Source organism: Amblyomma maculatum, chromosome 3 (assembly GCF_055883805.1).
Source record: "Amblyomma maculatum isolate TAMU_Amacu chromosome 3, ASM5588380v1, whole genome shotgun sequence".
In the NCBI taxonomy this organism is placed as follows: Eukaryota; Metazoa; Arthropoda; class Arachnida; order Ixodida; family Ixodidae; genus Amblyomma; species Amblyomma maculatum.
The window spans coordinates 167,136,724-167,164,448 of NC_139346.1; the positions used below are offsets into that span (position 1 = coordinate 167,136,724).

At 43.6% G+C, this 27,725-nt stretch overlaps 1 protein-coding gene across 3 annotated transcripts in view; it reads right to left on the reverse strand.

Annotated features, from left to right (window-relative positions):
* Positions 1–485: 485 nt before the first annotated feature.
* The window catches only part of LOC146196786 (uncharacterized), a 168,731-nt gene continuing 141,491 nt past the window's right edge, over positions 486–27,725 (reverse strand). For 2 of the 3 annotated variants that reach the window (XM_084598527.1, XM_084598526.1), the window contains exons 3-4: positions 1,420–1,477; positions 486–744 (exon numbers count right to left, since the gene is read on the reverse strand). In XM_084598527.1, coding sequence (XP_084454653.1) covers positions 595–744; positions 1,420–1,477 — 208 coding nt within the window. In that variant the 3' untranslated portion in view covers positions 486–594. Of the gene's footprint in view, positions 745–1,419; positions 1,478–3,196; positions 3,377–27,725 lie in introns of those variants that run through there. The other variant, XM_084598525.1, reaches the window with a different exon arrangement.

Consider the following 27,725-nt stretch of genomic DNA (forward strand, 5'->3'; position numbering starts at 1 on the left):
AGCTGCAGCCCCTGTAGCACAGGTAATCGCAAGAAATTGAGTTCGGATCCAGAGATGGGAAAATTGGCATAAGTTGATGCGTTTAGATGCACACAAGAACAAAGGAGGAGAAAATATACGCATAGGACGAAGATGCACACGACATGTGCAAGAACTCGGAGAAAAGCAGCACGCCAGTATTTGTTCATCTACGCAGTTGCTCTGCTGCAGGAAGGTACAGTCTTTCTCAAAGGTATAGATGTCAAGGTGTTTGCTTCTAAGCCCTGTATAGGGCTAGCTGATCCTCTCTAGCCTCCATAATCTCTCAGGTGATGATAAACCAAGTCCTCACCATTCTATAGCTGAAGTGTTTCAGGAGAGCGGCCTGAAGTTCGGTTACATGTTTCAGGGTCGAACTTGTATATTTATGGTAAATGCTTGTGCTCAAATATATGTTGTGCCGTAACATTCTGGGTACATTAAGTAATACGCAGGCTCCAATTTAAAGCAGCATATTTGTTTATTGGTTATCTTAGCGAACGTATTGTTGTTGCGTGTGACAATATTAAATTTGTTGTATTACACAGCTTCGGATGTGCACCGGTGGCGTGGCGGCTACTTCCCATAAGCGTATCGGTAACCAAGACCTCGGAAGTGTTCCGGTATAAGGATACTCGGGTCGAAGCACAGTCCTTCTTCGACGTGGGGGAAGTCTCCCCTGGAGATGCAGATGCAGTTTCTTCCGCAGCGGTCGTAGGCATCACACTACAAGGAAATGATTTGTTCAAAGTAACTGTCGCAGCGAATTTCAATGCAAAAACTTTCGCTACACTTTATAAGAAAAATGAGCCCAGATGGTGATCAACTTATCCTTGAAATGGACTCTCAAACGTTTTCTGCTGTGCTTTTCTTTACTCTCGCTCTGTCATCTTTCTACGAAAGTTAAAGCAGAGACAACGTAGTAAAATGTTTTCGGTGATTCACGTTCGTGCCGCCCAAACAGCGAAATGAATTGCTCTGCCAGCCTGTCATCACTGTGGACGACAATTGGTGTAGCAAAAAGTTTTGCTTTTCCTGTTGGTCTCATAGCCTGCTCATTACCGTGAACGCTTTAGTTCACGGTGATTACAATACTATGAGGCCAACAGGAAAAGCAAACCTTGACAGTGAAGGAGGCTGATTAATGCTACCTCTGTAACAAAATTTACAATTGCACTGCAGAATTCTAATTGGCCATATGTATGCGCCAACCAGCTCACTTATGGCTTAGGTTTATGCTTTTCTTTTAGTCTTCGGTCTTTCATCGCACTTCGCTTAAATATGAGTTACCACCCTACCTGAAGACATGCTCGTTTTCTCTTATTCTTACTGTCTATTTTCTTTGCAATAGCGCTGCTACAATATATTATGGAAGGAAGTACAGTAGAATAAAATCCGTACTCTTCGAAGGCAGTGGCTGTGTCGCAGGTAGAGCTCGTAGTCCCTTTGGTTTTGTGACCTGAAATGAAAGAAGCTTCTTCCTTAGTGCACCGGTGTTCCTGGGCAAAAAGTTTCACCGCATACAGTCCTCACAAGTTACTTAGTTATTTGCAGGAGATGCATCAGGCCTTTCGCAAGATGGTCACGAGGATATTTTGTTTCTACTGTGTTGCAAAGCTACATTGTATCCATCCTTTTCGTAGCTTTAAGCACTAATGCTTTTTATCTCTATTATCATTCGTCTTAAGGCCCGAAGTAAATGTTACAGTGCATGTAACCAGTTTGGGTGAGTTTGCTTTTGCCTCTCAACAAGTGTCGCCTCCTTTTAAGAAGAGAAGCCTGAGAAGCCTGAGTCGAGTATTTATGAGTCGCACTGGCCCCCTGACTTCATGCGATGGTGATAACGCGTCATGGTTGGTAGTTAGTAGATAAATTGGTGCGACACATTATTACTTTCCGTGCTTTCGATCGCTTACGCTTCATGCTAAGACTGCACGTCTTACCCAGCAACGTAACTGTTGACGTCCGTGGTGTTCACAGTAAATGTACAGTGATGCCCTCTTGCGTATATAACACTAAATCCTGCTGTGCTGAATTCATCCTCATTACAAGTCTGAGTGAAATTTGAGAGCAGAATTTCAGGGTAACGCGTTTAAGACAGCAAAAGACTGATCTATACAGCTTTCCCGCCAATGTCCCGTGCTGCCATTGCGTTGGCCATTTCCCACCATAACGTGCCAATCTAACGGCAGACTATGCGACAAAGTCGCGTGCCAGACGTGCCTCGTAGGAGTATGACAGAGTTGCACTTATAGACGTGCATATATGGGCTATAGCCACTGGTATATCGTCCACTAATATGCTTAAATTAGCCGGCTCGGTACACAAATGTCGTAAAGCAATACAAATAGCCAGTTATCGAGTTGCAGCGAACAGTCAAAAATGCACGACATAAAAAAATCATCCCAGCATTGTTTTTTTTTTTTTTTTTCAGCGGTAGAGCTCCGCCAGCTTTTCCTTAGACGCCCGTCTAACAAGCAGAACCAGGTATGAAAGACTAAAAACTCTTTACCTCATTATCAATAATTATCTAAAAATTAATAAATCATACTACTTTGAGATCAAAACTAATGAGACATCAAGGCATCGTCATAGTAGGTTCATTCCATTGCCGGCTATAAGAAATAATTGCTTCAAGTTTAGTTATTTCCCGCGAACTTGTAAGGACTGGAAATCTCTTCCAGATTCTGCTGTTCGATCATCATCATTATCTGAATTTGTACGCCATTTAGAAAATTTCATCTATGGCACTACCACAGGGTGATGAGGTTCTATTGCTGTTGTTTAGGATGGCTGTTGTTCCGATTTCGGTGTAATTCATTTTTGTTTTGTTTGTGTGTGCATTCAGAGAAAATTTTTGATTGACTATTGATTTTCATCGTGTTCTATATTGCTCATTTTTCATTTTGTATTTTCCACTCCTGTTACAGCCCCTTATGGTGGCTGACAGTATTAATAAATGAAATGAAATGAAATGCAAATAGCGACATTTATAAAGCTCAGAAAAGAAATGACAGCACGAAGTATACAGTCAGCTTGAATATCTAACGCAGATGTCCCAAAAAATATCCCCACATATGTCGAACCACTGTACGACTTGCAGCGACGCAGATTTGCGATGAAAACTAAAATAAATATACGCTGATAGTAAGTGCGTTGCTTTGCGCATAATACATACGGGTATGGCTCCGGGTATCGGTATCGATATGGGCTTCGCTGGGCTGCCACCGCGAAGGCACTCAGTACCACGCAAAGGGTTACGGCAGGAAGTAACTTCATGCTTAATACTATTGGTGCAAAGTACTTGCTGCGGTCTTCTCTCTTTCAGGCACTGTGGCTGTGACTAACGACCGGTCTTCTCTCTTTCAGGCACTGTGGCTGTGACTAACGACCGACCCGCTTTTTATTCTGGCCGTATCCTTTTTTACAATGACTAGATAGGCCGTCTTAGTACATTGTTTTCCTCAACGTCCGAAGTGACATGTGGGATTGTGAAGGAATGTATTGTGCGATTTAACTCTATCTTTAAAATTGCGGCCCACTTTGATATCGCCGAACCATGTGTTCGCTTATGTTTTGATCTATAATAGCAATGCGCAGCCATTGTTTCCCAAGTTTCTTTTAAACTTCCTATAAAGCACAGACGCTGTAGAGAGGTTCATAAGAACTGTGCTCTTACCTGTTTTAAATGCAGTGTAAACTCCGAGTACGCTTGTCCTAATTATATGGAGCAATAAAAATCAAATGAAAAGATTACGGGCTGTAGTGTTAGCAATCGATGATAGGAGCCTGCAGCAGCTCAGCTGAGGAGGATCGTCTCAGAAAATATACGCAGCCTCTATAAGCTTGCCAGAGCACAATAGGTTTTGCGATTACTATACTGCTTTTTTGAGATACTGTCTGCTATCAGGTGGCTACGCCGGTTATGACGCTTATGTTCTTGGCTAAGTAAATACATTTGTCAATACAAGGAAAAGGAGAAGTCTAGGGATTGAAAGGAATGCCACTTGTACAGTTTTTATTGTGTTCTTTTCTTTCGCTACACTTTATCACTTAGTAAGTCTCATCAACTTGCACAACAACCAAAGCTTTTGTTCGTTTCTGGTTTACGGAAGCCATGGTTCACGCGTAGACTTTATTTCCGACGATGCTACTAATCCACGGCCAGTGGTTTCAGCTTGCAGCTGTGGTATGACACTGAGCAAATAAACAAAGAAGTCGAGAATAAGTCGAGAACAAGTCGCATTTTTTTTTTTTTTTTAACGGCGTGTGCCTGTAGGTAATACACGAATAGCCCATTTTTCAGCTCTGAATGTTTTAATGTAAGCAGTGAAATATATATAGTCTATCGGAAACGGTTACTGATTGTTGGGTAAAATAGCACACATATGAAAAAGCTGGCTCTAGTGCTCGTTTATCGGAAGCTTGAATTTCGACCGGGACTATTAGAAAGACGTGCTGACGTATTGTGTTTTACGCAACAGTACCTTTGCCTCTAGCAGTTTTCTTTAACAAGTTTTCTGCAGCATGCATTTACCGATTTCAATAGTGTAACGCTCTTCTCGGCATGACGGCGGGCACTTCCCACTAAGCCATGCTATCCTTTACCGGATCGCAGCATTGTTCGGATAAGTTTCGCTGCTTCGCGTCTAGAACACATGTCACAATTGCGGCAAAAATCTGTAGCGATTGTAAGTCTGTAAGGCGATTGTAAGTCTCGTCCTACTTGCGCTCTCGGCGCTCTAATAAACATTGGTTCGGTGAAAGTAGAATAGATATTGAAATTTCCAGTCATCGAAAGTAGCCGTTCGTTAATTTAATGTTAGAGTGCTAGCCCACATCATAAGCCGTGCCACCTATATTTGTGTGTTGTTTGCAGAAACTGATTGCAGTTCATGCCCAAATTTTTATCTTGGTGCCATCACCTATGATACATCCTAGAGCGTGTAAAGCCCTCCTTGCAATGAATTTCATCCCTGCATATGTGCACTTCACACCCAAATAGACTAGAACTTTTTTTTTGTTAGAAAGTACAACTGCTAGTGCTATTAAATTATATTTATCCTACATTACAGCCTCACTAAGGGTTGGCTCTATTTTCGAATTCTGTCCCCCGCTCAAGTTAGTACAATTCCTGACGAAGCCATGGCAGCCTTCTGTTGGCATGTGTCTACTGTGCAATCACTACTTCCCTTATTGGCGACCAGCTCACGACAAGTGTTGCCGTACTTGTACTCTTGCGGCAAAGCACAAAACTCCTTTGAAGTGAGAGAAGTTTGCTCTCCAGACGCAGATGCAGTTTCTGCGGCAGAGGTCGTTGGCTTCACACGGGAGAAATAGATAATTCACAACCACCATCGCCGAGGTTTTCTACGCGAGGAGTGAGGTTTGGCTTTGCTGTCGTTATGAAAACTCCGTAGAATTTCTAAACACGCTTGATGATCACGAAAGCTTGTCTGATGAAGTTAATTGCTGGGGCCATTCGTTGCAGAGCCGGCTACAACTTTTCAAACGAATGCACTACAAATTAGTTTGGTTTGGCTTATGTGGTTTAACGTTCTCAGGCTATGAGAGAGGCTGTAGTGGAGGGCTCCGGAAGTTTCGACCACCTGGAGTTCTTTAACGAGCACTGACATCGCACAGCACATGGGCGCCTTACTTTTCACCTCCATCGAAAAGCGAATGCCGAGGCCGGGATTCGATCCCGCATCCTTGGACACACTAGTCGAGCGCCGTAACCACTACGCCACCCCGGTAGGGGACACTGCAATTTATTTTGATCTAAGCATGATGGCCTAGTTTTGACCCGTTATTTCAACATTTCCAATGCAGGCCGGAGTAAAGCCGACTCCGCCGTTTGACCACAGCTCCTCTCGGTGATATTTTGTTAATGCGCGATTTTACTCAGACGATCACCGACTTTACCAAAATAGTGAGTAAAGGTTCAGTTCAGTTCAGTTCAGTTCAGTCGCTCAGTCGTGTCCGACTCTTCGTGACCCTATGGACCATGTCACGCCACGCTTTCCGGTCTCTCGCTATCTTCCTAACATCACATAATTTCATCTGCAGTGCCTCGAGGATGCCATCTAACCATCGCGTTCGCTGCCTACCCCTTCTCCGGCGACCCTCAACCTTTCCCAGCATCAAATCTTTCTCCAGCGACTCGACCAAAGTAGCTGAGCTTTAACTTTAGAATTTGACCCTCCAATGAGCAGTCAGGGTTTATGGTCGACAATATCGACTGATTTGATCTTCTGGCAGTCCAAGGAACTTTCAAGTCTTCGCCAGCACCACAATTCAAACGCGTCAATTCTTCGGCAGTCAGCCTTTTTCACAGTCCAACTCTCGCATCCATACATCACAACTGGAAAGACCATAGCACGAGGTATACGGATCTTAGTTGGCAGACTAATGTCTCTGCTCTTTACTAGGCGGTCAAGGCTAACCATTGCTCTCTTTCCCAGAAGCAGGTGTCTCCTAATGTCATGGCTGCAGTCTCCTTCCGAGGTAATCTTGGAGCCCAAGAAGAGAAAATCTGTCACAGCTTCCACTTCTTTTCCAATGATGCTCCAGGACTTGATAGGGCAAGACGCCATGATCTTTGTCTTTTTAATGTTCAGTTTAAGCCCAAACTTCTCACTCTCTTCTTGTACGCGCATCAGAAGTCTCTTGAGTTCCACTTCACTTTGTGCCATTAAAGTGGTATCATCCGCATATCTAAGGTTGCTGATACGTTTTCCAGCAATCTTCACTCCAGCTGAAGACTCGTCCAGGCCGGCCTTCCTCATGATGCACTCTGCATATAGGTTAAATTGGCAGGGCGACAGTATGCAGCCTTGCCTCACTCCTTTCTCAATAGGAAACCAATCAGTAAGACCATGCCTAGTTCTGACTGTGGCCTCTTGCCCTTCATACAGGCTCCTGAGGAGACAGATGAGGTGAATTGGGACTCCCATCTCTTGGAGAGCTCGCCACAATCTGCTGTGATCTACGCAGTCAAACGCTTTCGCATAATCAATAAAGCAGAAGTAGATGGGTTTCTGGAACTCTCTTGCTTTTTCCATGATCCAGCGAAGGTTGGTAATTTGGTCTCTAGTTCCTCGGTCCTTGCGAAAACCAGCTTGCACGTCCGGAAGCTCCCGATCCACATACTGCTGCAGCCTACCTTGGAGGATTTTCAACATCACCTTGCTAGCATGCGAAATAAGCGCGATCGTGCGGTAGTTGGAACAATCTTTGGCACTGCCTTTCTTTGGAATGGGGATGTAAACTGACCTCCTCCAATCCTGTGGCCACTGCAGGGTTGTCCAAATCTTCTGACATAATGCATGCAGAATGTTAACAGCGTCATGGTTGAGGTTTTGAAGCAACTCAGCTGGAATGCCATCAATTCCGCTAGCTTTGTCCTTAGCAAGGCTGGCTAAGGCCCATTCAACTTCACTATTCAGGATGCCCGGCTCGAGATCAGTAATCACAACCGTCTTATGTTATATGGGTTTGCACATTCGGGTCCTTCTTGTACAGTTCTTCTGTGTATTCCTGCCACCTCTTTATCTCTGAGGCTTCAGTGAGGTCCTTGCCTCGTTTGTCCTTTATCACGCCCAGCTTAGCACAGAAGCTTCCTTTGATATCTTTGATTGTCTTATACAGAGCTCTTGTGTTCCTTAATTGGCTGTTGTCCTCAACTGCTTGGCACTGTATGTTCAGGAAGGCATTCTTATCTCTCCTTGCTATTTTCTGAAAATCCGCATTGAGAACATTGTATCTTTCTCTTTCCCCCATAACTTTTGCCATCCTCCTTTCTTCAGCTATTTGCAAAGCCTCTTCAGATAACCAGTTTGCTTTCTTGCGTTTCTTTTGCTTTGGAACTACCTTAGTAGCAACTTCTTGTATTATATCACGAACATCAGTCCACATCTCTTCGGGCTCTCTGTCTTCTAGATCTAATTCTTGAAATCGATTCCTCACTTCCACAGCATATTCTAATGGAATTTGATCCAGATCATACCTGAAAGGCCTTCTAGTTTTCTGCGTTTTCCTCAATCAAAGCTTAATTTTGGCAACAAGAAGCTGATGATCGGTGCCACAATCGGCCCCAGGCCTTGTTTTTACTGCTTGTATAGCGCTTCTCCATATCTGCCGGCAAAGAATATAATCGATCTGATTCCTGTACAGACCGTCCGGTGAAGTCCATGTGTACAGGCGCCTCTTGTGCTGTTGAAAATGAGTATTCGCTATGGTCAGGTTGTTTTCTTGACAAAACTCTACTAGCCTCTGCCCAGCTTCATTTGGCTCGACAAGACCGAACTTACCTATAATTCCCGTAGTTCCTCGTTAATAAGCGACCATGTTCTGGGAACCAAAATTTAGTTCCGAGCACACTGAAGTCAACCATTCATTATTGCATCGACAGCTTTATTCCTGCTGAGCAAGTTCGAGTCAACAAATCAATCCGCTGGATGACCTGGGAAACGATACATAATCGCATACTTAAACTCTCTAAAAGATTGACAAACACCTTGCTGCAGCCCTGGGTGAGTTAACACACGCGCGCGCGCGCACACACACACACACACACACACACACACACACACACACACACACACACACACACACACACACACACACACACACACACACACACACACACACACACACACACACACACACACACACACACACACACACACACACACACACACACACACACACACACACACACACACACACACACACACACACACACACACACACACACACACACACACACACACACACACACACTTGCGGCGCCTCCCCTGTTCTTGTTTATTTCCTGAGTTTGCTTCCGCAGCGTGTCTCCTTGGTGCTGGTAGAATGAAAGGAAGAAGATGGTTTGGACGGTACGAAGTTGAACTGAACAAGGGTAAATGGGGTACGCCTCAGTTCGCAGATGAGCCAACGTTTCGACAAGTGGACTTGTCTTCGTCTGGGCATATAGCGATCATCACTGGCAGGAGTTTAAATACGCTTTTGCTTCCGGAGAAGAAAAGCTGGGGAGGGGAAAGTAGGTGGGAAGGAGTGGGGAGGAGAGGATGGGTGAGAAGAAAGTGGGTCATGAAGTGAAAGAAAAAGAAAATCTTTAGTATGTATTTATCAGCCTGGAACAGGGATTCTGTGGCCTAGGCACATACGAATTCAAGTCCTCCTTCTTGCGACTAGCCGAGTCAGCGAATTGTCTCTCGACCTTTCCTGCTGCAATGCTCGTATACTCTCGGTAGTCAGTGAACGAAGCCTCGTTTCTTTAGCTGCATTCGAACCCACACTGCTGCTCACTCTGGTGGCGTACACTGCGCCGTGGAAGTGGATTGAGATTGAGAGTTACGAATACGAATGGGCAACAGCGAGGAACCATGCGTAGGCAATGTTGCCGGAAATGGTTTGGCGGATCAACATGGTCTTTCTGAAAGGATAAACATTTTCGCTTTCACTTCCTTCTTGGGCCAGGACAAGTGTGAGCTTGCCATTTTTACCGAGCACTAAGAGTTGGCCTCTCCTCATTTTTAATCTTTATCTTATACACTTGCTATACTCATTAAGAAAGCCGTTATAGATGTTGCTAACTCTTCCTGTGAGCATGCTCAGTGATGTATGTTTTGTTTGTTGTTATGGTTCACCATCTCGACGCGCTTTCTATGTTGTGTCCCGTCGCCGCACGAGGACTGCTCACAACTAGGAAACAGCGGAGCTTTGTTAACTTTGTTCGCTTGCAGGTCTATTTACCGGCTTAGTTGGCTGGTTGGATTTCTTACTTTTGCAGCACTGCCCAGGATATTTGTCCTTGAAAGACTTCTTTCTGTTCTTCTGCGAAGCTTCCGCGCATTATTCGCCAATGCAAAGTCGTGCATGTGGGCAGAGCAGGAAGTGTTATACTTTCCAATGTTTTCATCACAGAGTATCCGTTTTGATAGCTTAGAGTCCCAGTGAGATAGTACGCTCACATGAACGCATCGCTCTATATATACCGCGCGTTTCTGCGAACGCTTTCATAAATGCCGAAAGGAAATATAAATAGAAAGTTAATTCAAAGAAATCTGACACCAGCGGCAGAAGTTATTTACTGTAAAATATTACAATATATGCATAAATAGGTGAAATTCTGTAAGGTTTTAACTAATTCATTCAGTTCAGTGGTTAACGCCAACGTGGGCAAAACGATGCCAGGTTAGTTTCTGTAACGAAAAAAATTTTCATTTTTAAAAGACCTGTAGTGAGCGTGAATCAGGTGCTTTTTTCTGCACAAAACAGAAACTGAGCTCATCAGACACGCAGGAAGGTAGATCGAAACGCGACGTCAGCTGATAATGCCCCGTAGTGACTACGGTGTCCAGTTCAAATTTCAGGCGCTATTGTGCCGCGTATTATGTATTATTTTGCTTTTCAGATCCTCGCAAGGAATATCGGATGATCATTGTACACTACGTGCTCGTTTCTTCTTGTGAAGGACGCAACAAAATAATGTCTATGGAACTTCAAAACAGCGCAGGCTGTTCAAATATGACACCGTGGTCGCTTCTACAGGTCAGCAGCGGACGTCTACTTCCCACCGAGCTAACTGCGCGTCTGATGCTCCCAGTTTCGAATTTGTGCGGGAAAAATGCAGTATGGTTACAGAATATGTCTTTTTTTTTTTGTGTGTGTTTCAACAATTACATGGCATGATTCTTGCACACGGCTTCAAAATTCCGACTGGCACTAACCACCAAACAGGCTTGATTAAAAGGTTCTTTTTGAGTTTTTCGTAGTAAGCAGTATTGATAGAAGAGCTTTGACAGTAAAATAGATCCGTAGCTGTTGAGGAAATATTTTGTTTCTATTTCGAGCTTCTTGTCTTCCTTGCCTATTTTCGGGAATTTCGAAAGTGTTTGCTTAAACGCCCGCCGTACAGAGCTCCGGCCCGAGGATGGAGGTATCTGGCTTCGTTCTGAACCTGCCAACAAAGTATTTTTATTTCAGATTTTATTTGTTTTATTTACTTTAGTTGCCTCATTTTCACTATGATGTATCCGTTTTGTAAGTGCCGCTCTGTCCTGAAATGCATATTACTGCAGTGAAATTATATCAGCTGTGTTTTTTTTTTCCTTTTTTGTTTTCATAGTTTGTCAGATTCTAGACAGTTACTCAAGCTTTCACAGCGGCAAGAGTGAGGCACGTTTTATGTCTCACCCCCCCCCCCCCCCCCCCCCCCCCTTGAGATAACCGATATTTATGAAACTCGTGCAACTGTTTGCATTCGACGACTAGCACAGCAATGAGTTCGACCTTTTTATTCGATCTCCGATTTCTATAGTACAACGGAAACCGATCACAGTGTTGGGCTACATAAAGGCTGCAAAGTCAAAAGTACGAAGGAGAGGTGAAGGAGGAAAGGGCAGGCGGGATGTGCTTTTCGGAATCGCGAGATCTCATCAGGGCTTATTTTGTTGCCTTTGTTTCCCTCTTTTGACGGACGCTCGTTTGAGGCATATAACGGCATTAGCTGGTCGGCGCTTCAGAAGCGGCCGCGGGCCGGGAAACAGTTGTCAGGGAGGAGCCGGTCAATGGTCCGTGTTTGTCCAAGCAGCACCAAACACCTGCGGCCTGACAGGCCACGCCCCTTCACCGACCGTGCCGCACAAGGCTCCCGGTCATGGATCCCGCGATTTGCGGCACTTAACTAACAGGCATCACACTGAGAACCGATATCGCTGAAATTCAATTTGTCGTAATTCGCCATTTAAAGGATTAAAGAGCAATTTTACTTCCTAATAAAGTGTGCTTCGTCACATTCGATAGTTTTCACTGCGGTGTTGTTTCTTTCGGATAACACGAAATGTGAGTTAGTAAGAAAGCATAAGGAACAGTTTACAAATTTCCGTCAGGATAGATTTAAAAAAGCAAAAGCCACCCCTGAATAAATATTTACTGCTCTGAAAGTTTTAAGAAATGTCCTGTGAATTCCGCAGAGAGAAAGTTGACAGGAAGGACAGGCATTAACTATGCATTCTGTTCTCAAGGCATCAAGGCCCTTTAGTGAAGCATCATGCCAATCTATCGGAGAACGCAGCACAGAATAATGTGAATAGATAGAGCATACCCGGTAGCAGACTCTCGGGATTATCCCAGACAAATCTTTCTGTCATTGGTTCGAAGCTCCTCATCATGACAATCATGCAGAGTCAAGCAAGTTTCCGTTGGATAACCATGTCTGTCTGTCTGAAGCTCGGTATCTCAGTGGTACGTCTCCGCCGCTTGCTTTTATTTACGGCGGATTTAACCTAAACGTACCCTACGGAAACCGATCAAAGGGTCAGGCACCCATTCGCAACTTTGAGCCGAACCAGCCGATTTGACCGCCAGCCTTGGGCGCTCAATAAGCTTTCTCCCCTTGTTACCTCAGCAAGTGAGTCAGACATGCCAGAAGAAAGACAGAAACCAAGCGCCTATCCAAAGGTGAGCGAACGCGACCTACATACGAATCGGTCGTTCAGAAATATAGAGCGGCGTCTGCTAGGAAAAGATTCCGCTTTCCTAGCGTCCCACGCTCCGTCACGTTTCAGTTGCTTCTTTGTCTTTTCAATGACGTCGGCTCCGTGCCACTCTTGATCGTGCTTCAGCAGCAGGAAGCCTTTGTCTTGCGCCTGCTCAGTTCGCCAATCAATCGGCTTCGACGCGCCGACACCCTCGCCATCTCTCCCAACGGGGCTATAGACGCGACCGGCGAGCCAATGGGAAATTCCATTATACTCACTTCTCCCCTCTCCCGCCTATACTGAGCAGTCTGCTCCGCTCGATTGAAAAGAAATTTCTCGCTCTTTACGAAGCTCTATTTCAAGCCGTTATAAGTGAAGAACCTTCCATCCAATAAGCGCAAGCAACTCATACAAAGAAGAATCGACAGCAGCTTTGCTTTGAGCCATCTCATTCGCTCTTCGGCTTCCAGAGGGCGCTCCCGTTCCTTTGGGCTTTATTTGCACCGACGAAGGTAACAAGCAAGGCTGATTTACTTTCATTGGGCTCATAGCTTCCGATTGTCTCCAGAGCTCTTTTCGCTACATCGGTTCAACACGGACGTGTACGCACACAAATCCACTCTTCTCTCCGAACAGTACAGTCCAATTGACTCCGCCTTAGAGTTCGTCGCTCGATTTTTTGGCGTTTAGGAACTTCTCTTTCCGCCGCTTACTTTCTTTTCTCATCTTTCGTTATTTGATCAGCCATACAGCTTTTCTATTTTAGTTCGGGTTAGAAAGTGGGTGTTTTATTACGTCCTGTGATGTATTGGCTGTAAAAGAGAAAAGAATCAATAAAGAAAACGCGAAATATAGGCGACCGGAAACATCTTCTGCTAGATAGATACAGCGCGTACCTCGATCTTGCCTTGTAGAAGACTTCCAGCAGAGCACACTGGCAGATGTGAGAGGTAAATGGTCGTTTCGTTCAGTGACTTTAACTACCGGCAGATAAGTACATGGTAAACGCACGGCATTTTGGTCACAGCTAAATGTGCCGTGAAAGAAACAAACTGCCGTCGAGTGAGCAGAATTGAAATCTTGAAATGTTCGTCGCCACTTCAGTCGGTGACTTGTTCTGTGCCTACCGCTATCTTCTTCAAGGTTGAGTAGCCGCACAGAACGGTGTGCATAAGTTTCTCCAGTATGTTTCATGTATGTCTATATTACATTTACGCCGAAAACTACTTTTCTCACCGGGCACCAAAAGATTGCGTTTATATGTCGAAACATAGCGAATAGCTCGGTTATCCTTGCATGACCTTTAATACAGCGGCTGTTATCGCAAATATTTACGCAGGAATAGCATTAACAACAGTCATGTACAATATGTGTCGCAGTGTTAACTTGAATGATCTTCAATTGGTCTTTGTGTTGATATAGTGTTGACATAGGCAGACTTGTGCATGTTGAGTCAATCCCCCTAAAATGATTATAAATACCTGTTTCTTCAAAGCAAGTGTGCCATAATATATATATATATACTTCTCAAGCCTTAAAACAACGATGTCAAGCCAAGCCTTACGACAAAGGCAACAGACGAGAGATCGTTTCATTGGATGAATGACCTGAGAATACAAAAAAAAAAAAAAAAAAAATCTGGCGGATTTGAAATGCATTAGGAAACGTTGCGAACTCCTGTTTCCTCTTCAGCGTGACCGAGTCCTGAGCTATGTTATTAACTGATGCTTCTAAAACAAAATATCAGTTTAAGGACAAAGTCAAAGCAATATAAACTAAAAAGTGGATTTTGTCTCGTTTCTTTAAGATCAGAACAACGTCTGGCTTGTATCTCTTGCTATGAGCGACCACTAATAGGCATTAACGCACAGAAATTTTCGCGCAGCGATAAATATTCTAAAAATTCTAAAATTACCTCTGCTTAGGCTTATTGATCGCAAATCACGGAGTGCAACGAGTGTGAGCATGAACGTTTTTTTTTTTCTTTAAATGTCAGCTCCTTTGACCTCTTAATCGCTTCACGGCACAATAAAAGTGCAGACACACTAAAAAACTGATAAAAATTATCTTCCTTATAATTCCTTACAACACATATACAGACGCACACATAACGCCTGACAGCTGTTTCGAAGCGTTTGACCTTGTTTTGCGACCCGGTGCCTCACCCTATGACATCAAAGTTTGCAAGGAGCCGCTAGGCCAACACCACCTGGTAGTGCTGGCTAGGCAATGGTTGTGTGCGCAGGCTGGTCTCTTCATCGCGGACAATATCTACGCCTAGTCCCGTGACCACAAAGGGCAAAGGTGAAGTAGTACGTGCCCGAAGTGGCCACGTGCTTAAGAAGGAAGGTACGCGCAGGCATAGGGAACGTCGGAGAGACAGCGCTCGATGGCTCCAAAATGGCAGGAATATAAATTTTGAGAATAATTTGCTTTTCTGATTTATGACAGGTAAGTCCAGCCCCAGGTCCATTTTGGTACTTAGGGGCTGTTGCATTGTCCTGGTAGCTTCATAACCGGAGACACGCGCCGCTCCAAGCGATTCACACCCGACTGTATTGCTAGTCACCATGAACGGCTTGCAACGTGTCTCAACAGTGTGTGCTTTGCGTGAATTCTCCTGAAACGACAATGAAATGAATGCTATCAGCATGATCAGCATACACCTACACAGAGCATCGCGTCAGGCAAACGTTCCAAATATTCCAGCGCAAATATTCCGCATAAGATGATGATAATGATGACGAATTTTAGGAATTAGACATGCACATCGGGAAGTTTATTTCCTTAAAATTGTTGCTAGCTGAATGAAATCATACAGCCCGATCCATTCTTTCTAAATCTGTTGTTTTTTCTAAGATTTCACGCTTCTTTCTAGCTGTGAATGCTAAGCATAGAGGAAAAACACCGTAAGCTTTTCCGCCTGCTTGTCACGGCGGTCAACTTGGCAGAAGAGTCTAAAGTGGTTTTTCTTCTCTCTAACACCCACGTGTACAATTGAATAAATTTGTCATGCCTATCGCTTTCGACAGTTCTAAAAGAATTAGACCTGATTCGCCGTCTTCAGTGACTCGTGCCTGAATACTTAAAGCACTGCTGTGTTTAAAATAGGTCTGATTTCTGTAAAACTTTCATACTGCGTTACCAACACTGTAAAATGTACCCATGTTTAATTTAGTCTTGATGCGACACAATTAGGTACATGAAATATGCACAAAAGCTGAATTTGATCGAAATTACCAGTCTGAGAATAACGCAACTGAAAGTTTTAAAAAGATTCAAGAAATAAGCTCAGTTTTGGAACTGAAAATCTTCCATTACTCTTTGTATTATCTCCTGGGAGTGTGATGCAGCAAAGCCGGCCTTGGGGATACAAAACACAGGCCTATACCTACCTGCGAAACGCGTGACTGCGGGCGGTGCCGTGATTTCACGCATCACGCGTTTGAAAGTGGTATAGTACCTGCATCTCATCTATCTTTGCCACCACAAGTGCTTTAATCGAGTTTTTAAGATATTTTCCCGATGGCCTCTGACTATGCGTCTTATTTGTGAAATAAAAACGATCAGGGCCCGCTTGCAAAAAACAATCTTAAGACTGTCTTAGCTAAGTCCAGACTTAACTGGAGTCTAAAGAATAGGCCACTAGCATGGCCGCTTAAGACTGGAGTCAAGACTGGGCTTCAGTCCTGACTTGAATAAGTCGCTTGCATGATTACGACTCTAGTGCTGTCTTGGTTAAGACACAAGGACGCCAGGTGTCTAAGTAGAGAAATTAGGGAAATACAGGGATGCGCTGGCACTGTCCTTGCTGTACGATGTACACATTCCGTCAATTTTGCGTTGTGTAAAATCCGTGCCATTGCTTTTTGCGGCTTAAGATTGTGTTACGAGGAAAAATGCCCCAAGTGGTTGCTGAGGCCGTTCTGGGAAGCCACTCTGGTGAACATGAACCCGAAGCGTTCAACGTTCGGAACACGAGCCGTCTTAAATAAGCTTGGTCTTTCTAAAGACACCATTTAAGTCTGGACTTAGCTCGGACTTTATCGTGCAAGCCGGCCCAGGTTTGCTCAAAGCGTTCAAGCTAAGAAGACTCAATTTTGAAAACGAAATTGCCGCTTTTTCATGCGCCTCCCATCCTTTTTGGTGTACGAATAGCCTTAGCCAGCTTCACCGAACAGTGCAACGGCATAAGGTATACTTCACGGACACAGGTATATGCGAGGCGCCACAATGAAAATAATCCTTTTATACAAGAGCCGCAGCAAAAAGCGTCGTGAAAAATGTCTTTTTTTTTGTTCTTCTATTTCGTTCAACAAATGTAACATTCACAATGATCGCCACTTAAGCAGCAATTGCTCATTGACCCTCTGCTTTTTTTCTTCCCCATTCATGAAGCAAGCATCCTGAAATCAGTCTCGAATGACTTGGATGCAGTTCGGAGCAGCTAAGTTTATCCACAAGGGTCGCACGTAGCTTTCTCTTCATCGTTTGATTGCAGAGAAATATAGGGGAAAAGGGGCGTAGCACTTATGGCAGATTCGCGAGCCGCACGTACAGGTCGCAAGGACACCCATGCCGCTCGAGATCAAGTTCGGTCTCCTATGGTGTATTCTAGAGCTTTAAGAACCGCATAAAGAACTTGATTGTGAAAAATATTGGACGAAATGTTTCTTTTTTCATCACATATTTACAGGATCCATCTACAGCGTATATTAAGTTTTCAGCAATTCTGATTACATTTCAACATGTTTAAACTTTTGCTTACAGGGTTTACACGACAATCAGAAAACATTTGCTTTTCGAGCTTCGCTATAAAAAGCAAAAATTAAAAAGCCACTGGTTAATTAAAATATAAAGGATCGCTAAATAATTCAGGGTCCATAAAATATGCTGCATTGTCTGGCATCAGTAGTCACCACACAGTTTTCACAGCGTCCACATCAGTAAAATGCAGTGAAGCTTATTACCGAGATTATTACTTTGTGGGGGAGTACGTCCATCTTGAAGTTGTACTGTTGTAATAAAATTGCCAAACTGCAGTTGACGTTCGTTTACAACTAGGTTTTCTACTCATAGCAAAGCTTACAATTCTTTCGTTTTTGCCTCTATGAAGATTTTGGGGTTAAATGTCCGGCCAAGGAATGCTAGCTGGCTTTCATCAAGATTGAAAATCTGCGTAAAGTGTTCTTCTTTGAAAGCAAGTTGTTCAATCTCCTTCTCGATGTGTATGAAAATTTTCAAACTTGATTGATATTTTGTAGAAGCTACAACACTTAGCTTCTTTTCTTGTGACTGCTGACTCGTATAGTCCATTCCTGCTACTTGTAGGAACAACAATAAATTTATGAAATGGTTTCGCAGCATTTTGCGTAGCGGGCGGAGACCATGTAGAAACTTGTCACATTCCATTATATAGCGATACCTGTGTATACACTTAGACCAATTTACTATCTCGCTGGTAGCATTCCTTCCAGGATCCATGCGAGCGAGCATGGGTAGGTTTTTCTAAAATGTAAGCCCATGCATATGTATTCTTGTCAGTGCAAACAGTTTCATTGCCCCGAGTTGCGAAAAACAGAATAAAGGAGCCAGAAAGCTGAGAGAAATATTCTCCCTCCTTTTCTGAGCACCACGACCACATGGTCGCCCCGGTACACGCCAGCTTCCCGTCTCGGCAGAATTGCGATACGCAATTAAGCCAGCTGCATTTTACTGCCGCCACAGAATGCTGAAACTCTATCGAAAAAAGATATAACCGTGGGAACTTGCAGTCAGCATGCGGAACTCCTCAATAGCAAGCTGAAAACAAAATTATGCTCACCTTGATGCACAAGCTGACAATATCGACTGATCGTCAGCTGAATGTTCATTGGAGCTGAAGTCGCCTACGAGAAAGACCTCTTGCAAAAGTCTCTAATTCTGCCTGTGTGACGATAGCTGAAAACATATCTTCAAAGGGTTTTTAATCTCATTTACTTTCACAGCGAGAGCAATAGTAGAACACAAAGACAAGGAGGTTAACTAGGCGGTGTACAGTAGGCTAGCGTACACGTGTGGGGGGGGGGGGGGGGGGGGGGGAGAGAGCAAAGAGAGAAAAAGGAAAGGAAGAGTTGCAATGAGATGAATTTTTCCAGTTTTCATAGACTCCTATGATAAACGGACAGAGGGAGCACAAGTCGAAGCGGCGGAGTGTAGCAGCCAGTAGGGTACTTTCTCGCTTAAACCGAGGGCAGCCACATAGTATGTACCCAATCGTTCCGTAACACCCGCGTTGCTCACACCTTGGAGAGTCTGCCATTGCGATAGGAGGGGAATAGGCATCAGTAAACGCCCCTCTCAGCAACAAGTGGCATCACAGTGGGGAAGGTTGAATTGTATTTGCAGTTGAAGTAATTGATCAAATTGATGCGAACGGAATGTCCAGCCTTCAGGGGTAGATCATGACTGTGTAGTCACGTTTCGGGAAGCAGTCGAAGGTGTCTTGCTGTGTCGGCTGTTGTCAGTGGTATCTGGACAATGTTGGTTGTATCGTAAGCAGATCGAGCAGCATCGACATCGAAGTCGTTGCCAACGATGCTACAATGACCTTGCAGCCACTGGAATAATATTTTATTATTTATTTACTTTTATTTTTGATAATGCCAATGCCATCAGGGAACGTAACAGGGAAGACATTCAAATGCACACTGATATACAGATATAACAATGATGATTAATCAAAGCATATATCCATACATTACATAAAACTGTACATCAGATAATACGTATATGCATGCGTTAAACAAGAATGAGGAATATGTGACAAGAATTAGGCGGAGAGAAGGTTATACCACGAGAGAAACAAGAAAGGTAGGAACAAATTCGCAATGACATAAGAACGCGAATATTACTGATATAAGCAGTTCATTTTTAAACAGTGTAATGAAAGCATTTAATGCTGGACAACTAACAACGTGCGCGTTCAAAAAAGTTCCATTCGCGGCGTATAGCACGAGGAAAGTACTAATATTTGAAAGAGTCAGTGCAGAATGAAACCTCCTTTAGTGCATGAAAGTGGTTATAATGTGTTTGTCGCGTTCGTGATTTTGATAGGTATTTTGAACTGCCGATTTTTAATTATTGTGTATGAGTTGCCACATAGCATTAAAGCGCAATATTTTTACTCTGTTTCGATGGTTTAGCAGTTTTGCTGGTTTGAGTAGTTCTTTTGGTGAGTATTTTAACACTGATTTGTTCCTCTTCCTCTCCACTGCTAATTGCTCAACAAGGTTGTTAGTGGAAGGAAATCAAACTGCATTAGCATGTTCTGAAACTGACCTGACAACAGTGTTTTATATTCAAGTAACTATGCTTCATATGGTGCTAGTTCCAGGCATCTGTCATTAAAAAATAACTGTTTTAAGGCGATTTATGTGGCATTGTTAGAGTGGGAATCTCATCTCAGGTTAGAGGTAAGTGCTTTGCTTTTAGTATTCGCACACCGATGCAAGAAGAATTTTGAGTAGGGTGCACTCAAAAATTGAACTAACTCTCTTTCTTTTTGCTTATTGGTAAAGCAAGTGATTTTTTTACGTTGATCTGCCATTCTTCACACCACTTGGGGACTGCTGTTAAAATGTTATGTAAAGCTATATGGTCATTGACACGGGTAATATCCTGGTAAAATACAAGGTCATTGGCAAAGGTTCAATATTGCGGGAAATACTCGCCGGTAAATAGTTTATAAACATTAAAAATAATAGGGGCTAGAACACTTCCTTGTGGTACACCGGATGTTACTGAGGCGGTTGCGGACTTCTCGGTGTTAATTTGAAGAAATTGAGTATACGATCAGTAAGATAATCAGCAATTCAAACGACCATGAGGCCAGCGCCTGCTACCCTGTGGCAGCAGAAAAAAAGTTATATGTTTATTATGTGACACACAGTCGAAGGCTTTCGAAAAGTCTACGAAAATGAGGTCAGTTTAGTTCAGCTGATCAACAGCGATAGATATATGTTAGTTCAATTGGTGGGGTGAATATAGAAAATATTTTACCAAAGCTGCACTGAAAAGGTGGTATTATTCAATTTTCTTCCAAATAAGCTGTTATTTGCTTTAAGATAATGTGCTCGAGTAGCTTGCATAGTGCTGGTTAGTGAAATTGGTCTGAAGTTTGAGGGATCTGACTTGCTTCCTGATTTGTGTATTGGTGCTACCAGGTGTTACTTCAGTTGTTGTTCATCCTTTGGGAAGGGTGTGGAATGACAAGGACTTGTTAAGCAGTATTACTAAGAATTTTGCTACCTATTGCGGGAATATCTACGCAAAAAAATGTTAGAGATGTTATCAGGCCCTGATCCTTTCTTCATGTCAAAGTTTAGCAAAAGGTTAAATAGGTTAGAACAGATGCTTGGGCGTGTTGGTGTGACATTTTGAAAAAGAGCACCACGACTTAGACGAGGTGTTTTCCTGGTGTGTCTTCCTTCCGCCCACGGCTAAGTGGCGCTGCTCTTCTTCAAAAAGTTTAACTCCGGCCTCTGTTACAGTAAGGGTCCCTACATAAATAATTGTCTGTGCAGCAGCTGCTATGAGGCGTATTTCCGTTATGTGTAGTAAAAGCAGAGGAAAGCTTGGTCGCAATATTTCGGTTTTCTCTGGAGACGCTTGGTTTCCATTTCGCGTTTCAGCGTTTGGGTTACGCCAGAACGTTTGCGGACAATTTTTTAAAGACATGGGTATGCCTATTTGTAAATAAAGTAAAATGTTTTAGCTGTTTTTATTCTGAATCTAGAATCATCGATGGGCAAAGTTAATTTTGCAACTGCTCTTTGTGAAGAATGGCGTTTCTGCGGTTTTCTTTTTCAGTCATGGAACTTCTTACTTGGCGTATATTACGGTTCGAATTGCCAATGAATTATGCTTTCGTGTTTTCTTAACTTGGTACGTATGTTGATAATGCTAATGCTGTATAACACGATCTTATTTTTTAACTTTATTTTTTAGAACTTGTCTTTCCAGGGAGAGGGGGGGGGGGGGGGGGGGTCAAGTTCAAAGCGTAGAAATGTCTGACAGCACCTCTGCCCCTCGTACGTATATTAAGCGCAAAAAAAAAAAAAAGAAAAATCGATGAATACAATTCGGCAAGCGGAACTTCTGCCACAATGTTTCCATATATATATATATATTAATTCTTGTGATAAGGTATCAAATATGGTAGTGTCTGTCGTCAGCTGCCGTACTTGACACCTTAGGGAGCAAAATGGAGGTCCTTGAGAAAACTCAGACTTCGCATTGTTGCAAATCGGTTGAGGTGTATGTCATACCCCAGAAACTGTTCGCTTGTTACATTCATTACGAATAAGGCAGAAAACACGGGGATTGAAAAACCCCGCGCGCTCAAATGTGACAGCTAGGGCAACGTAGCTGCCGCCATCGCGCGGCGGTTTTGCCAATCTCTCTGTGCGATATTTGCAGCGGGTGGTTTCAAATGCCTAAAAAAATAACGGAGGTGACAATGGACTATTAATTGGATGCAATAAAGTATTCGCGAGAGCTGTAACATTACAACTAGATGTAAAAACATAAATGACTGCGACAAGAAGTAACCGCTTTTCCGCACTAGTTGCTATGTCGCAATTTGCTTAATAGCAAACAATTTTAAACGCGTATTTGACAAATTAGCGTTTGCTGAAGCCCTTTCCCTAGCTACGCCCAGGCTAAGAAAGGGAAACCCTTCATTGTGAAGTCGCCAACTATGGCGAACAATGTGAAAGTTGTTTTCACGTTTCAAGAGTGCAAATTTCATTTCCAACGAGACCTTTACTTTAGCCGTATAAGCAGACAAATAGGACAGATCAAGAGCTCGCTCGTATGCATGCACAAGTAGAGTAAGCATTCTTTCCAACCGAAGCTTATTTGAGATAGGAAATAGTGAAGTAACCACAGAAGTAGTATCTTAAAAGATGAGTTAATTAAGTCATTCTACTTTTTATAAATTTAATTACTCTCAACACGCTGCATATTTTTTCTGGCTATAACGAGGAGTCACGTGTCACACACATTATAATGCATCACTTTCTTGCAGGCAAGTCTCAGAATATTCTAAATTACTAATGATAAGTGCTTTGTGATCGTCTTCAAACACATGTAATTTTTGCTACGTATAGAGACATTCGGAGCAATAATGCTTGTCATATTGCACGTTTTAGCTTCACATTCTAGGGAACAGTGACGCCAATGAATACACTTCCGACTGCGCGTTTTGCTTATGTGAACACTCAAGGAAGTGTCGCCCGATATGCGGCTGTCTGTGCATATTACGATGGTCAGCGATGTATTTCAGTTATGCTCGAGCATTCTTTTTGTCGCTAGCGATACGCTACGCTCTTCCTTGCACTTTCGCGTTAAAGGCTCTTCTTCAGATGCAGATATGGAAATGCACCGCAAGATTGGATGAGCTGCAGCGACTATTGCACGCGCAAAAGGGATGCAGTGCGCGTATGTACTACTTACTTGCTAACTTACACTTCGGTGGCTTCATATCTTCGAGGTATTGTAAACAGAGAAGTTTTAATGTATGTTGAGTATGCATTCATACTTATTTGCGCGCTGGCATGCTCCGGCATAGTCATTCTGGTTAAGCTTAATCGCTCGGTCCGGCTTGAGTTGAGAAGCGGAAATACTCTGCCCGGTATCAGTTACATAAATGACAGGTTCGTCCGGTGTGAGTGAAGCCGCACATGGTCTGCCCGGTATATAAGCTCCACACCGCGCCGGTCCGTTCGGTTTCAGATCCATACCGGACCACCTTGTCCGGTTTAAGATGATTACCGGACACGGTTAGTTCGGTATAAGCAAGCTTCATACCGGACTTGTATAAACCTGTTTAAATTTCATAGAGGACTAGTCACACCGGTACGAGACTTATGCCGAATAATACAACAGTGGTAAAAATCGGTAGGGGGCCATACGGGATTTTTCACTAGGGTCTGGTATATGAAGTCTAAGGCCATGTTAAACGACATGGGCCAAGGTGAAGGACCCACCCTGTTGTTACTGTGGTTTGACTTTTAAGTTTTGATTGTGAGGTTGGCTGAAGGTCAGATGTGCGGCATTACATGAAACTGGTTAGCGTTGGATAGTTATTTCTCTGGCATACAGCTGTAACGTTAAATAAGACGAATTCAGATAGCAAAATGGGTCAGCGAATAAAGACTTGAGTTATTTGCACCTTAGTATAACTGAACAAAATAAACGGTCATGAATAGGGCATGCATTGTAGCAATGTCATCGATGGCAGTTAAGGGCAAATAACTGGATTCCAAGAGAAAGCATGCTTACCACTGGGCGCCAGAAAGTTGGGGATATTATTGGGAAGTTTTCGGGGATGAGGTTGCCGCAGGTGGATTGGGTTAATTGTAGGCATGTGTTGTGGCAGAGCAGTTTGTCTTGCTATACACCTATTCAACTGATGGTGATGAATAATTGAAATCGGCGTTGCGTAGGAGCATGTGCAGCTCTGTACTTTCGGCTGCAATTTAAAAAAAAAATAACCAGAGAAGTATAGATATCCATGCACTTCTTAGTGCCTATGTTTAGCCGGATCAGCTGGTCGGTCACGTATTTAGCGCACAGGAGAGGGCTGACTGCGGAGAAACCTTTTTCTGTTCGAAACTTTTCTACCCAACGTGCAGTCCTTCTGCTTGTAAGAAAAACTGCGTTGAGCCTTTTCTGGTCAAGCCGTCGTACGTGCAGCCGGACTTTCGACTACAAATTTGCACGAGCCTTGTATGCGAGGTTCGAGCCTGTACCTTTCTCTGGGCTCGACAGTGGGTCTCTGCCCTAGTTAAAAGTTTCACATGACTAATTCTTTAATTCTATAAGCATACCATAAGGACTAGGCATGTTAAAAAAATTAAAACCATATAACAGTCGCAAAGAACTTATAGGGAAAGCATATGGAAACTATTCTGAATGGAGGCCCTATACGACAGCATGTAGATAAGAGGCAACTTTAAATGCGAGTGCCGATGGGGAACATGATGCCACTAGCACGCTCACACGACTAGAATACAGCGTAGATAAGAATTAGTCTATAAAGGTGTAAGAAAGAGATAATAATTTCTCTAGAGCGCTCCCTAAACGAGGCCCGGTACGCCTACCTGGCGCTGAGGTAGCTTTAGATCAGCAAACATGAAGAATGCTAAACTGATGGCAACACAGACATATTTCCGCCTCAAGTCACATTCATTTGAGGCGGTTAGCAATGCAAGGAGCTTTTAAACGTGGTATCATAAGTCTTGACGTTTCATCGTGAGGCAGTTTAACCTAAGATAAATACTTTGTAATTACAACAAATTCTCACGTTTTGATAACATAATGTGCTTCCGCTGCCTGCCGGTATTTGATATTTTCAGTGATGGCTTTGTAGCACAGAGCATGGGTAGCTTGCCCAGCTCCAATTAGAGAATATGCTATAGAGCACGTGTTCTGAAGCGAAAGTTTCACTGGCATAGTTAACTCAAGGTCATCGGCTCCGTGTTGTTCGTTTCGCAATTGGACAACCGTAAATCCGCCTACTGCAATAGAAGCCCATTATGTGCTTCTTTTTTTAAATGACTTCTTTTGGACCGTCACCCCTTTCCCCAGCATTTCCCCTAGAAGAGCCGAGGACCAGGCCGTGGGGATTCTTGTACCCATTGGAAACCAGTGGGTACCCGGCGGCACCAGGAATCGAACCTGGTACCTCCCGAATGCGACGTGGGTGCTCTACCACAAGGCCACAGTTTCGGAATTCACTCGCACTCGGAAAAGAAAGCGCGCGTGAGAGTGCACGGCGCATAGGATAGTGTGCCGAGGCGTCAGTGGGTGAGGAGGGCCACAAAAATAATGATTAAGAGAGCGCAAAGGGCAATCCTCAAGGGCAGCATGCAAGCAGAAACCATTATCATTGTCGTTACATGGTCCTAAAAGCGGGGCTTAGGTGTCCTCTAAATGTTTCCACAGCCCAAGTTGTCGTACTGTTCACCATCGACCAGGATGGGCTCACATTAACCGATAAGCCTGGAGAAGCCCCAGACAGTTATTTCGAATGTAGAAAGAACTCTGTGTCATGCTTTTGCCAGTGGGAAGACATGCTTCCTATTTTTACTGCAAAGAAAAATCGCATAGAGCCATTGTTCATTTATTCATTGTCCTGCTTCTTTCGTCTAAAAATATTTTTATCTTCACTGCCAACTTTCGGTTCGCCGTGTTTGGTTTAAAATTTTAACGATCCAAAGCCCAAGTGCCTATGGGGAATGCGGCAGTGGAAATATCTGCAAATTTCGACCACATGGAGCTCTTAGCATGCACTAGCATCGTCATTTCACCTGCATAACGCAAAAATGCTTACACACACACAAAAAAAAAAAAACAGCATAGACAGAGGTCTATTTATGTTTATGAACGCGAAAGCGTTAGTGTCGCGGGTGGATGTTTTCGGGTGAGGTATTCGACACTCCCTTTCTTGCCCTGTGCGTCTTCTGCAGACTGCCATAGGTCTTGGAGACCCATTGGATGTAGATAAATTGGGGGTTCGAATCATTGTCGCGAGCTGTCCTTCTATTACCTAGACGCGATATGTGCTATAAACAAACAGAAATCGTATGGCACTACACGGAACGGTTTGCCATGAACGGCTGCGTCACAGGTTTGATATCATACTTTGGAAAACTGCTCCCGCATGGAGGTCCGCCAGTGGCGAGCATACAGATGTTCAAGCTAACTTAAGCCAATGATTAGAAAGTGAAATAATTTAGGGAGGTTAGTGAAACCTGATGATGGGTTGGTGAATTATGTGGCTTTGCGCAAGCCACTTTCGGGTGTCAACACCTCTTTCCATCTGACAATAGTAACGAGTTCTTTATACAGCTACTAGACATCTTGTGCATAAGACCCAATTTTCTTTTCGCAGTTAGTGAATGTTACATTTAGAGTAATTTTCCTAAACCTATAAATATTAACATTTGAAAATAAATGGGATATGCAAAGAGGGAGAGCACCTTGTGAAACCCGGTCCCCTTCTATTATCAGCGATAATGAAGACTTGACGAGCACCCTTTTTTTTTCTTTTCTTTTTTTTCATGCTCGAAAAGAAAGCCCGCGAATAGCAAGAAAGAAAACCCTCGTGACTAGAGCCTTCGCGCTATCCAGTTTATGCTACTCGCAATCGTGATTTCAGCTAACGAAATCAGCTGCGGTCGTAGGTTTACGGCCTGTTAAAGCGGCAGGCCGATATGTTTGCTATGGTTTCGTATCCGTGTGTAGGGGGTACTGTGTAGGGGGTAATGTGTAGGGGGTAACGTGTAGGGGATAACGTGTAGGGGGTGGGGGTTTAAGGGTGGCCTGCTGAAACCTCCGAGGGTGGTGAGAATCAGGCGTTGAGAGCCGGCTTGCGAGGGGTGCTTCAATGATCAACTTACAGTATAGAAGTTATGACAAAATAAAGGACCCGATTACTGGGCCGGTTAACGCTGTACGATTTGTAGACTGCGCCATACTGTATTTATGCAGCAGGTGCAGTTCCGACTGAAGTTGCTGGTGCTCATGATCATTAATTTAGGACTCATAACTAACACTGTATCAGAATATGCTGTAAAGTTTTTATTTTGACTGTTAAGTGCGCACGGCCAGATTGCTGCCAGACATCAGTGATATGGATGAAGTATCATGAGAGAGGTGGTTCCTCTGTGAGGGGTGAATGGAATATCTTCCTTATCCTGGTACCAATATAATTGTGGTCTATAAGGCCGATGCCTTGACCCCTTGATGATGACTGAGTCTGGAAGGCAAAGGATCATTGTTCAGGAGATGTGAAATGTCTTGATTGTTAGGACGAGGTCGGTTCTGAGAGGACAACAGTTACTAAAAGGGTCCTGGACGAATCTTGAAAAGTGGACAAAATTCCACTTGGCAAACAGGGCCTGAAATGAGTCGCCCCTGAATAAATGAAAGAGGATATCCAGGTTAACTATACCACCTGCCACAAGCAAGCCCGTGATTTTTTGTTCGCAACGCTGGAATTCTGGCCAGTTTGCGAACTGCCGCTTAAAATCCCTGGACCCTGACCTTAAGCTCCGGCTTCCACCTGGCCTACCCCGACGCGAAGAAACTTTACTGTGCCGCCTGTGGGTTGGTGTAGCATTCACAAACTCGTATTCTTTTATGATAGGCATGGGAAACAGCACTGCA